A 13,202-nucleotide genomic window follows, 5' to 3' on the forward strand; every position below is an offset into this window, starting at 1 on the left:
ATAGTTGTCTCTGCAGTGAAAGTTGCTCAATACACCACATTCACACACCTCATCCAAAGGGCCTGTTTTTTTGATTGTTTCATTTTTTCCTGTTAGAAAAATAGAATAATGTAATATTGAACATGGATTTACAGTCATGTGCGAACTTAACATTTAGCTTATTTACATGTGAAATAGTTGGAATAAAATAACATTCTTGCATTTTATGAAAATCTTGGGGTGTTTTGGTAATTTTTTGGTACTGGCTGCCAAAATGTTCACATATCTAAATAAATAATCAGCCTCTGACAGCGCTGGGGCCTTTCACTTGAAAGGGTCTCCAAGGCTGCCTTGAAAATAAAAGGCACTCTCCACATTTGACCTTATTCTCTAGATTTGAAAGCATTTATTATCATTAGCAGAAATAAATGACTGATTCACAAATGAACTTGTGATGACCAGTAACATTCTGAAAAAAGTGGAAGTCACACATTCTGGTTTCGAATCATCACAACTCTCCCTTCCTTGTACTGTAGAATCCCAGAGAACTTCTTAAACTTTCTGTGCCTGGTTTTAGTTGTAAAATGGCACCTACCTCATAGTTTACGAGGACAAAAGGAGATAAAGTACCTTTCACATACTCAGTTTATAAAAATCCATCTTTAAAAACGGCTTTCAATTATTCAGCTTACTTGATAAATTGAACGTTTAGATTTTCTGTCTTACTTGCCCTCCCTGGCCCCCTTGGAGTGCTTTCTTTTAATACCCACTGTATAGTGGTCTGTCAACTCTTTCTGTTACCTATGGCCTCAACTGTCAATTTAAAGAGCTTTTATAATTTCTAATAAGGAGCTTTTGACTGAAAATGTGTTGTTTTACTGCTTCAGGTAACTTTTCTTTGAACAGGATGTCTTAACCTGGGTATCCACAGAGGGATTGTATTTCAGTGTAATTCATTTCTTTTGTAATTCTGCGTATTTTATTTTATGCATTTATTTTTTTTAAGGTTGTTTTTGTTTTAGAGTGCATTCTTTTTTTAAAAATTAATTTATCTTTTGGCTGCGTTGGGTCTTTGTTGCTGTGCGTGGGCTTTCTCCAGTTGTGTGCAGTGCACGGGCTTCTCATTGCGGTGCTTCTCTTGTTGCAGAGCATGGGCTCTAGGCGCTCTGGCTTCAGTAGTTGTGGCTCGCGGGCTCTAGAGCACAGGCTCAGTAGTTGTGGCTCACGGGCTTAGTTGCTCCGTGGCATGTGGGATCTTCCCGGAGCAGGGCTTGAACCCGTGTCCCCTGCATTGGCAGGTGGATTCTTAACCACTGCGCCACCAGGGAAGTCCCTTTTTTTAAGGCTTTTATTTGTTTTTATTAAGTCAGTGCCCAATTTATACTATTTTATGCATTTAAAAGCACTGTCTCCACAGGCTTTACTTGACTATCAAAGAGGTTCATGGTACTAAAAAATTAAAAAGTTAAGTATCCCTGATGGAAGAAGTCCCATTTTAGTAGAATATGGTAAAGCCATGGTTGTTGGACTGCTAAGAGAAGTCACCTCTGTAAGATAACTCAGGGCTATTGGATCCCACTAGAAATGACTCACCTATCAACGGGTAGGGCTGGTCCCCCCAGCTTCAGAAAATTGAATAGTTCTCACCTTGGTTTTAGCGTCTTAAGTTCTCCGTTTCTAGAAGCTTTGCAGGAAAAAAATTAGCCACCGTTCTTCTAATATACAGAGAATCTTCTCTGATACAATCAGAGGCAGCCATGTATGGTGAAAGGGACCTAAGTATTGAAATCACAGTTGTTTAATCTTTCCAAGTTGCTGATTCTTCATCTATGATGTGGAAATTATAATATGCACATTACTGTGTTGAGGAAGGATTAAAGGAAAAAACTATGGACAGGGGCTTCCCTGGTGGCGCAGTGGTTGAGAGTCTGCCTGCCAGTGCAGGGGACACGGGTTCGAGCCCTGGTCCGGGAAGATCCCACGTGCCGCGGAGCAACTAAGCCCGTGCGCCACAGCTACTGAAGCCCACGCGCCTAGAGCCCGTGCTCCGCAACGAAGAGAAGCCCCCTCTCGCTGCAACTAGAGAGAGCCCGCGCGCAGCAACGAAGAGAAGCCCCCTCTCGCTGCGACTAGAGAGAGCCCGCGCGCAGCAACGAAGAGAAGCCCCCTCTCGCTGCGACTAGAGAGAGCCCGCGCGCAGCAACGAAGAGAAGCCCCCTCTCGCTGCGACTAGAGAGAGCCCGCGCGCAGCAACGAAGAGAAGCCCCCTCTCGCTGCGACTAGAGAGAGCCCGCGCGCAGCAACGAAGAGAAGCCCCCTCTCGCTGCGACTAGAGAGAGCCCGCGCGCAGCAACGAAGAGAAGCCCCCTCTCGCTGCGACTAGAGAGAGCCCGCGCGCAGCAACGAAGAGAAGCCCCCTCTCGCTGCGACTAGAGAGAGCCCGCGCGCAGCAACGAAGAGAAGCCCCCTCTCGCTGCGACTAGAGAGAGCCCGCGCGCAGCAACGAAGAGAAGCCCCCTCTCGCTGCGACTAGAGAGAGCCCGCGCGCAGCAACGAAGAGAAGCCCCCTCTCGCTGCGACTAGAGAGAGCCCGCGCGCAGCAACGAAGAGAAGCCCCCTCTCGCTGCGACTAGAGAGAGCCCGCGCGCAGCAACGAAGAGAAGCCCCCTCTCGCTGCGACTAGAGAGAGCCCGCGCGCAGCAACGAAGACCCAGCGCGGCCAAACACCACTATGGACAGTGCCCAGCGCAGTGTCTGGTTCGCTGTGGTTACTGCCTGGGCGTTAGTGTCTTTACTTACACTGAGAATCCAAAATGAACAGTGAGTGGATTTAGAGCTGCGTCGGGTTAGAGGGCTGTGGAGCGTGGTGGAATTGAGAAACGTGGTTACCTTTCTTTTTAGAATCAGGTTGAGTGGGGAAAATTTCCTGAAAGAGATAGACTCTTTGGCAGAAAGAAAAGTAGGTTGCAGAATTTAGTTGCAGAAATAGCGTGTGAGTAAAATACAGACCGGAGAGTAAGAAAAGTGAATTTAAAGTCTAGGCTTTGTGGAGACGAATGAATAAAGGGGAGTATACATGTCACTGAACTCATGCTTTTCCTTAAGTTATCTGTTTTCAGAGCAGTGGAATTTTTCATCAGAGATAAATATGAAAAGAAGAAATACTACGATAAAAATGCTATAGCTATTACAAATGTAAGTAAAATCTTCATCTCTATTGCCAATTGATGCTTGTTGAGTAGATCTGGAACTTTTAACATGTGATACAGCTCTATTTATTTATTGTAAAAATGTGCTAGTTGCATACTTAAAAAATTTGGATATTGGAAGTTTTTGTCACATAATGTTAATGAACTTTCACAAAGCAGAACGGATCAGATTCAGAAAGGATCATATTCTGTGTAAGAGTCTAATAACTGCTTAAATGGCATTTAATTAAGTTAATTTTATGAAATTTGCAAAAAGATGAAGTCACTAATTGAAAAATGGAGGAGAGAAAATTATTTTTACTAGATTCGGGAAATGAACGAAAAAGGAAAATCTGTCTTCTTTTAAGGGCTTTGGTGGATCTGTCCAGATATGTTTATTAAAACATGGCATTTTAATTGGTTATTATCAAGTATTATCAAGTAATAGTTGAGACCTTACTGTAGTGATCAAATATGTTATATCACTGATCCTTTTTAAGTTTTTCTTTTCTGATTAAATTTTCCTATCCCAGTTAAATGCTGTTTAAGGCTAATTATCTTTATTGCTGCAGTCATTTTTTTAGTCTTTGATTCCTAGATTAATAATAAAGCTATAAGCCAGTCAATTGTGTGGCTAAGTCATCTGTCAGGCAATTTAGAGACAATAATTTCCTCTCATTTTGCATATAAGCTGGTTTTCCTTTTCAGTCCATATGGAGAAGCAATATACTAAAAAATTCAACCAAATACTAACAAAGTAAGGATATTGTAGTACATGGTCTCTGACCATTAAAAAAAGTCTTCTAAAACAATGTTTAAAGTATGATTAATGTATATTTTGGAGCAAAGGTACCCTTGATAGAGTTTAGGCTGCATTTACGGTGGGTGTAGGAGAGGAAATCTCTTGAAAGATCAGTAAAAATTGACAATATTGAGAGTGATGCTTATCACATCCATGAAATTAAGTTTACTTACAGCATTGTGGGGGAAAAAGGACAAACTTTAAAGCATAAGTAATATATTTTCATATGAAATTTTAAGAAATCATTTTACAATACAGGGTGTGTAAACCAGGGGTGGGAATTTTGGTGGCCATCTTAGAATTCTCCTGCCACGGGGATGCAGAACGAGTCTGCCCTCCCTGGTATTCCTTAATGAATGAATGATAGGGGACATTTGAAAAACTGAGTACAGAAATTGTCCTGTCTGTCCGCCCCTCACTCCCCGTAAGTAGGGTGCATCACAGCTGGCAACACTGATCAGGTGAGTTCTCAGGAGATCTAGCAGGTGTCGAGCAGATGAGGTTGAGCCCTGCCGTATTGTTTGCCCTTTTCCAGCAGCAGCTTTTCTCTGTTCCCCTCTCCCCCCTCGCTCTTCCTCTTCTCCCCTCTCCCCCGCCTCTTCCTCCCCCCCACCCCCTCCCTTCCCCCACCACATACTTCCATCCTCACGTGATTCATTTGCTATTATAATCATCAAAAAGAAAATCTGTTGCACCAGCAAAGTGTATAGGTAACCCTAACTGTTTAATCCTTACCCCCGACTGGCTCAGTTTTGTCTTGGAAAAACAGCTGATAGTTGTTGGGAGTTGGTAGCTTTAAAATGAGCGCTCACTTGTTCTTGTTTCCGTTTATCTTACGTATTTCTTGCCTCCTTTGCCACTTCTCATCCCTCACAGGTAACCTCTTGAACTCAGTTTGAGTACATGCTTGAGTCTGCGTCACACAAAGGTTTTAATCCTCCAGTCTGAATTTCACATGAATTACTATTCCAATCAGTTGCCATATAATTGAGTATTATATAAAAGTTTAAAAACAGGAAAGCTTTGACTTATTTTGTTTTATATGTGTGTATGTCTATATGTATATACACACATATATGTATAAAGGCTAGTATTTAGTACAACAGAAGTAAAATTAAATCCATTATTTCAACTTAGAAATTGTGGAAACCATGTTTCTGTACTGTATTATAATAAAAGAGCTAGCACTAGTAATTTCATTAAGCTCTGTTTACAGTTAACTGGTGATTATATAATTCATTAAGATAAATGACAATAATTTTAAGACAGTGTGAATTGCAGTAAATTTTAAGATGTCCTTCCTGATGGGGATGAGAAACTTAGACGATGAATGATCAGGTGGTGATTTAAGATTACCCTGAAATAGCAGTTTCAAGTTGGGCTTTTGTTGTTGTTGTCACTTCTTTTTGGTACAATTTTAGTTTCCTCTTCTGTGGAATAGGGATGATCATGGTATCTACTTTTGATAGTATTCTTATGGGAGTTAAATAAGGTAGGGCCTGCTGCATTTCTATTGAGTGCCTGGCACATGAGTGCTTAATAAATAGAAGCTACTGGGAGGAGCACCTCGGTGGGGAGGGAGGAGGGGGCAGGAGCAAAGGAGTCCAAGCGCAGGGGTGGGGTGAGGTTTAGAAATGGGGACACTCAGACCCAACCGTGAGGCTGTATCTCATTGGCACAATTGACTTGAGTTCTGTTGGATTAATACTGCCACAGTTTAGTCAGCCCTTTTTAAATTATGGGCTGCCAGGTGACTGATGTGGCAATTAAAGGACTTCTATTTGAAATTTCTCCAGAATTCTGCATTTCTTAGTGACTTATCCAATGATTTTAAAGTTAGCATATTAAAATTCAGGCTTCTTCTGCATATTTGGTGGCTATGGTGACTTAGTTAAGCTTGTCAAAAAGTCTTTTAACTCTCCTACTGATGAGTTTAATTGATGGTTTCTTTTGTATGACTTTAGTTCAGTAAATGTATTTTCAGCTTTTGTATCTAACACATACCATGGAAGGTAATTTACTTTGGAAACTATATTTTTAAAATGATTTCTCAACTCCTGAAAGAGTTAAGCTTCACAGTATATTGAAAGGTCATGAGACAGCCTATTTGAGAACTGCTGTGATAAAATCTTCACTTGGAAAATATATTCAAGAATTTCCAAAATGGGTTTGAAGTGATGTATTGCTCGCAATTAATCCATAAGGTATTTTTCAGCATTTTAGAGCACCAGATTTTTATTATAACATTATTCTGTCAAAAAGGGTGAGAGAGTAAAAAGAAAAAATCATCAAGAAAATAATGTGATTTTTTTCTTGAAAAGATAGATGAGCATTTTGCCTTACTACCTTCAAATAATCATACTGGTATTTTTAGAATACTTGATACTTTTTCACCTTATCCTGGAACGTGGTAGTCGGAAACCTATTTTACCAGGTCAGTTTTCCTTTTGCAGTAGGTGCGTTTGTACACTTGGATTGCTCTGGGAGTTTCTTCGGTGGTGGCCTAGAGAAGAACCTCTGGTCTTAAGAATAATTGAAGGGAGGATGTTAGCTCCTATTCCCGAAGGAGATCTTTACTGGGTTCCCACTGCATGTTCTCCCATGGCTGGTGGTGGGGGAGAGAAGGGTGGGGAATAGAGGGACAGTCAAACATGACGACTGCCTTTGCCAGCGCCACCAATTCCCCGTGCCATTTACAAGGTCAAAGTCTTGTCCCCTCTCTCTGCAAAAGTACTGGAATCCAGTGAAATGGAATTATCATCTAGTTACAAAATAAATTCTGAATTTGACAATGAGTGTATTGGGTTGGCCAAAAAGTGCCTTCAGTTTTTAAGTAAAAATAAAAGACACATTTTTCATTTTCACCAAGAACTTTATTGAACAACGTATTCACCATTTTGTTCCACTACCTTCTGCCATTTTTCAGGCAACTTCATAATTCCATCTTCCCAAAACTTTTTATCTTTTTGAGCAAAGAACTGTTTCAGGTGCCTTTCACAGTCTTCCAAGAGAATTGATCTTTTCCATTAAGAGAATTTTGTAAAGACCGAAATAAATGGAAATCTGAAGGTTCAATGTCTGGTGAATAAAGTGGATGAATCAGAACTTCCCAGCTAAGCTGTAACAGTTTTTGCCTGGTCATCAAAGAAACATGTGGTCCTGTGTTATCCTGGTGGAAGATTATGCGTTTTCTGTTGACTAATTCTGGACACTTTTCATCGAGTGCTGCTTTCAGTTGGTCTCATTGGGAGCTGTTGGAATTAACCTTTTGATTTTCCGGAAGGAGCTCATAATAGGGGACTCCCTTCCAGTCCCAACATATACACAACATCACCTTCTTTGCATGAAGACCGGCCTTTGGTGTGATTGGTGGTGGTTCATTTCCCTTGCCCCACGATCTCTCCCGTTCCACATTGTCGCGCAGTGTCCACTTTTCATCATCGCCTGTCACAATTTGTTTTAAAAACGGAACATTTTCGTTACGTTTCAGTAGGGAATGGCATGCAGAAATATGGTCAAGAAGGTTTTCTTCCATTAACTTACGTGGAACCCAAGCATCAAAGCGATGAACATAACCAAGCTGGTTTGGATGATTTTCAGCACTTGATTTGGATACTTTGAGTACGTCGGCTGTCTCCTGCGTGGTGTAACGTTCCTTGTTCTCAGTTAATGTCTTGATTTGATCGCTGTCAACTTCAACTGGTCTATCCGACCATGGAGCATCGTCCAGCGAGAAATCTCCAGCATGAAATTTCACAAACCACTTTTTTGACATGTTCAGTCAGTCACAGCACCTTCTCCATACACTGCACCAATCTTTTTTTGTGTTTCAGTTGCGTTTTCACCTTTCTTGAAATACTAAAGCATAATGTGCCGAAAATGATGCTTTTTTTCTTCCATCTTCAATATTAAAATGGTTACGCAAAAGTTCACCAATTTTGATAAGTTTTTTTAAATGCACACTGATGTGACAGCTGTCACAGTACAATCTAACAAAATTGTTTTGAATGAAGTTAAAGACAACTAAGTGCTACTAGAGCCATCTTGCAGAAAAAACTGAACGAAGCTTTCGGCCAACCCAATAGATAACTTACATGAGATTTCAGAGAAGTTTGTGAGCAAGCCAGCGCACTTTCAGAGGACGCTGAGAACTGCTGACGTGGAGCCCCCTTTTGGTTGTGCCTCTGAGATGCTCTCATCCTCCTGTTTCCTTTTCGTCAATTAAAAAAAAATTTATGGAGACCTGTTGAATGTCACATGCTGGAGATGGTGAACAGAATAGAAACAACGTCTGTCTCAGAGAACTTCAGATGAACAAAGAATACCGATAAGGAATCGCCTCTGTACCAGACATCACGTGATCGTGTCTGCCAGAGGGAAGCGTCGTAGGAGACTGGAGGATGAAGGGACACTTGCTGGAGGAGGCCATGTCAGGACGGGTGGGACCCGCTAGGAGCATGGGTGCTTCCAGCAGAGGAAGCAGCAGGAGCAGAGACCCCTGGAGGCTGGGGCAGAGACTGGAGCGCCAGCACCAGAGGAGTCGCATGTAGCTAGATGCCTGGTCGCAGGTCAGGGAAGGAGGGGACAGGCAGAGGACCTGTGGTCTAGTTAAGGGCTTTAGACTCTGGCCTTGTATAATGTGTGTGAACTGTTCTAGCCTCCTAAGTAGGGCTAGGTGGTGATCACCTTTGCATCTGATACTGTCACAGTTTGCAGAAGAGCAAGACTTGGGCACGGAGACCCGTGAGGAGTGCTATTCCAGGTGCTGGAGGACGGTGGGTTCCTGCGGGTGGTTAGTGCAGGTGTGCTGGACAGCACTTCTGAGAGATTTGGAAGCAAAACATGAGCGCCTGGTTTTTCTTGCCTCCGCATTTTTTTCTTTCCTCCGCCCATCTGCCTTTTGCTTCTCCCCCATCTCTCTCTGTTCTGTCGTGTCTCTTGCTTCCAGCCGAAGCAAGACATGTAGACTCTAGTTCTTCATTCCTTGCTCGTATGATGGAGCTTACCCTGCTCGTCAACTTTTTAAAAAATCAATGTTATTGAGGTAGAATTTGCATACAATAAAAGGCAGACAGTTTAAGTTATAGTTCAGTGAGTTTTGGAAAATAAATACTCTGTGTAACCACGACCACAGTTGATTGGCATGTAGACCCTTTCCTTCACTCCAGAAGGTTGCCTTGTGCCCCTGGCCTCGCACCCCTGGCCCAGGTAGCCGCTGATCTGCTCTTTATCACAGTAGATTGTATTTGTCTCTGCTGGAGCTTCATGTGAATGGTATCATACCCTGTTTACTCTTTGGCGTCTGGGTTCTTTCAGCATGTTTCTGAAATTCAACCCTGATTTCACGTGTACTATTAGACGATCCCTTTTTTTTTTTTTTTTAACTTTTTATTTTGTATTGGAGTATAGCCGATTAACAATGTTGTGATAGTTTCAGGTGCACAGCAAAGCGACTCAGCTATACATATACATGTATCCATTCTCCCCCAGACTCCCTTCCCATCCAGACTGCCACATAACATTGAGCAGAGTTCCTAGACCATCCCTTTTTTATTGGCTGATAGTAGTTTGATTTATGGGTACATCAGTCTGTTCACATTCACCTGTGGATTTGTCCATTGACTTTTCAGATGCGTTTCCTACTGAACAAGCATCTCTGTTTTTTCCTAGCTGGAACGTAGTATTAATGCTTTTTTATTTTTGCATTAAAATGCTTTGTTAAATGACTGATATTTATTGAATAGTTTTATGTTGCTCCTTCTGAATTTTAAACGTGGCCAAATCAGTTTATCATTCTCTGGAAAGGGGAACAAGCACTTTTACAGTGAATTATGTTGAATTAGTAACACTCGACGTATTAAGTGTCCTTATTCCTCTCTTACATTTTTTATGTTTTACATGAATTTAGGCAAAAAGGTCTTTATGATACAGGTTATTATCTTAAGTGATTTTATGTGCTTTTTCTAATCTCTTGTTTTCTACATAGCTCTAGCAAGTAAATGTCCAATGGGATAAACCAGCTTTGAAGCTGGGCTTTAAGGCACAGTTTGTCTTTTTTAATATTTTCTTCTATGTGTAATTTGAATCAGTAGTTACTGAATGGCTAGTTTGCATACTTTTAGCAGAGCCAACAGTGTGCCAAGGGAGAATGCCCCTAAAGATTATGGGCTTGGGTTGTGATTCAAGAATTGAAGCTGTAACTAACTCAGTAACAAGCAGATTGAATGAGGACTTGTCATCTCACACTGTTATTTTGACATTGCATAATGACCTTTCTATAATCACACCTTTTATTTTTGAAGATTCCTTGTAGGCACTGTTGATATGATAGGGCAATATAGAGATGTCAGTTTTACGGCTCCAAAGATCTACTACGTATTTTGTAAACGTATTTCAGTTATATTTTGGCAGTAAAGAAGGCAGGAAGATAACGCTTCCATTAAAGTGATGAACTACGCCTGTAGGAATTGGGTAGGAAGATGTGTGAAAAGGCTTTTAGATGAAATTGTCTCCCTGTATAAATTGCCTTTGCTGCATGTATAACTGTCTCATAGCGCTTTGGGGTGATTCAGCCAGTGCAACCCTGGAGATGGTGTCTGTGTGCACAGAGCTTAAAGAAGGAAGTGTAGGAGTGGCTTCACGATAAGTCTGTCTGCTGCTCAGCTGTTATGCTGCATTAATCCACTCTTTTTTCTCCCATCCTCCTTTCTGTTAAACAGTTGATTAAAACTTGAGTTGACTTTTACTGTTTCAGCTCTGTGTTATTTTCCATTCTTGAAGCAGTTACGGTCAGTAAGAACAAGAACTCACTCGTGCTCTCCGGCCACTTGGAATGGTGTGTCTTCACGCTTCAGAGCATGAGCACTTCAGCAGTAACGCTGATGGAAAGAGAACCACCAGAGACGCTTGATTGTTTTTCACATACTTTGCGGGGGATGATCTTGTCTGAGTGCATTTTATATTTTATGTCATAGTGAAATCCATTTTACATCATACACTCTTCTGTAGTAAATACTTTTACTTATAGAAATTCCACACAGAAGTATTTAGAAAGCAAGACTTTTTTCTTGATGCATTATTTTCATTTAACATACTTCTAAGTGCTTCTGTATCTCCGAAATACACGAGTGTGTGTTTCTTTCCTGTGCCTATAATTCTGATTATCTGCTTTTTGTTTTTTTCTCCTGACTTTCCATCTGCATTCCACAGATTTCCTCCTCTGATGCTCCTCTTCAGCCTTTGGTATCCTCTCCTTCTCTACAAGCTGCTGTTGAGAGGAACAAATTGGAGGTATGGTAGTGTTTTAGCTAGTCTCATTCCATAGCGCTCGGCGGTAAATGTGCCATCGTTTGGGATACTGTAATAGTTGTTTATGTTTTGAATGGTCTCCAGTATTAAAAATGTTAAATACAACAAGAATACTTTTCTGTGCCACAGGTAGGATCACAGGGTTTTAATCTGTATTTAATCTCAGAATGACTAATTTATTGTTACTGTAGATATATCTCAACATTTAATAAGCAATTAGTTTTTTGTTGTTTCCATTACCACCTTAAACTTAAAGGAGCTTTTCTGTAGTTGCTCTTGAATTCTTTGATTTATTAGGAAGGTTTCTGGTTAAAAATGTTTTCTTTCTATGATTCTGTTATTATAAGCACTTGAAGAAAGTTAATGTCAAGTTTCTTCTTTTAAACAATAGTATCCATCACATAGATAAAATGTAGGAGTGTAGAATCATCAGTGATAATTGTTGGAATGTGTGTGGGATAGGGGTGGTTAGGGTGCATGGTACTACCATTATGGATTTTTAAAGTCATCCCTATCAGTATTTGAAGGTTTTAATTTTTTTGACCGTTTATCTTTTTGCTGTTGTCATCCTGACCTTAGTGAGTTAGTTTGAGACATCCTTTCAACTCACCCTGTTTCTGTGTCTCCTCCTTGATAAATGTTGTGCTTTGACATGGGGGATGCAAAGATAAACACGGTGTGTCCCCCTGCCCTGGAGCAGCTTCCATCTAACAGAGGAAAACAGAGAACTTTACAGAGGTTTCTAGCGCGACGGGACGTGTGCTGTGATTGCCGTGTGCTCACGGTGCTGCTCTGAGCGCAGCAGGCGTCCTTCTCACGCGTCTTTCGCTCTTCATAGACGTTAGTTGTGAGGACTAGGACACAGTGCAAGCAGAGGAAGCATCTTGTGGAAAAAGCCTGTGGGCAGAGCAGGATGACTGGGGTTTTGCGGGGAGAAGGCGTGGCCGGGACACGCGTGGGACGGGGAGAGAGTGGAGAGGAGTCTTCCTGTGAGCCTGCTGGCGCGCTTGGCCTTCGTCCTGAAGGTCCTGGCACTTTACTGAGTGTCAGGGGTGGAAGGAGTGTCCAGATCGGGTTTTCAGGTCATAGCACTCTGCTTCACTGTCTCTGGAGGGTGAACTTCGTGCTGACGGGTGTGGAAAGGCTGGAGGACCTGTTGCGCTGGTCCATGAATAGATGGTGGGAGGGGTGCTGAAGTGGAGACGGAGGGAGTGAAAGGGAGAGCGCGGCTGTCAGAGGTCTCGAGAAGGTCGCGTCCGTGGGGTCTGTGATCAGTGGGCTGTGGAGGTGCTTCGGGAGCCTCGATGACTCCCGGCTTCAGGCCTGAGCACCCCTGGAGATGACGGCGCTGTCCAGTGAGAAGGGATCCAAGCTGAGGAGGAGGAGCAGGACTGGGGAGAGAACAGGGAGGGGCGGAATTAAAGGTTGGGTTGAGTGTGAGGTGACGGTGGGACATCTGGGTGTCTGGTCGGGGGTTCGATGTACAAGTCTATAGGCCAGAGGAGAGATCCGGGTCGGAGAAGGGGGAGAGGGGGGCGGCAGCCTGGGGAGAGCCGTGAGAGTGGAAAGCTGGGCACACTGAAGAGTTAGCAGAGCGAGGGGAGGTCCCCAGGAGACAGTGGGGGACAGTTTGGAGCAGGAAGGGCATGGTTGGAGGTGAACAGGCTTTAGTGGTCAGAGTGTTGCAGGGGTCAGAGGTCAGCAGGCAGGCCCAGGGAAGAAGCACCGCAGGAGGGCGCAGGTGGCCCGAGGAGGTGGAAGGATGGCAGCGACACCTGGTTCAGAGGGTGGAAACCCTCAGTTTCCGTGTCTGTGCTGTGTGGTGCCTGCCACCAGGTCCTAGAAAGCAGGGGTCTGATCCAACCGAGCATTAATCATCATGCCTGATAGCATTTAGACACTGGGGAGCCCCACAGGACAGTCCA

General features: G+C 42.7%; 1 protein-coding gene across 5 annotated transcripts in view; it reads left to right on the forward strand.

Moving 5' to 3' along the window:
• SMAP1 (small ArfGAP 1) overlaps positions 1 to 13,202 on the forward strand; it is a 152,777-nt gene that overhangs the window by 76,755 nt on the left and 62,820 nt on the right. For 3 of the 5 annotated variants that reach the window (XM_082405088.1, XM_082405084.1, XM_082405085.1), the window contains 2 exons: positions 3,099 to 3,174; positions 11,179 to 11,259. In XM_082405088.1, coding sequence (XP_082261214.1) covers positions 3,099 to 3,174; positions 11,179 to 11,259 — 157 coding nt within the window. The remainder of the gene's footprint in view (positions 1 to 3,098; positions 3,175 to 11,178; positions 11,260 to 13,202) is intronic. The other 2 variants (XM_082405086.1, XM_082405087.1) reach the window with 1 other exon arrangement.

This window comes from Balaenoptera borealis (assembly GCF_965194805.1).
Source record: "Balaenoptera borealis genome assembly, chromosome: 9".
Lineage (NCBI taxonomy): Eukaryota > Metazoa > Chordata > Mammalia > Artiodactyla > Balaenopteridae > Balaenoptera > Balaenoptera borealis.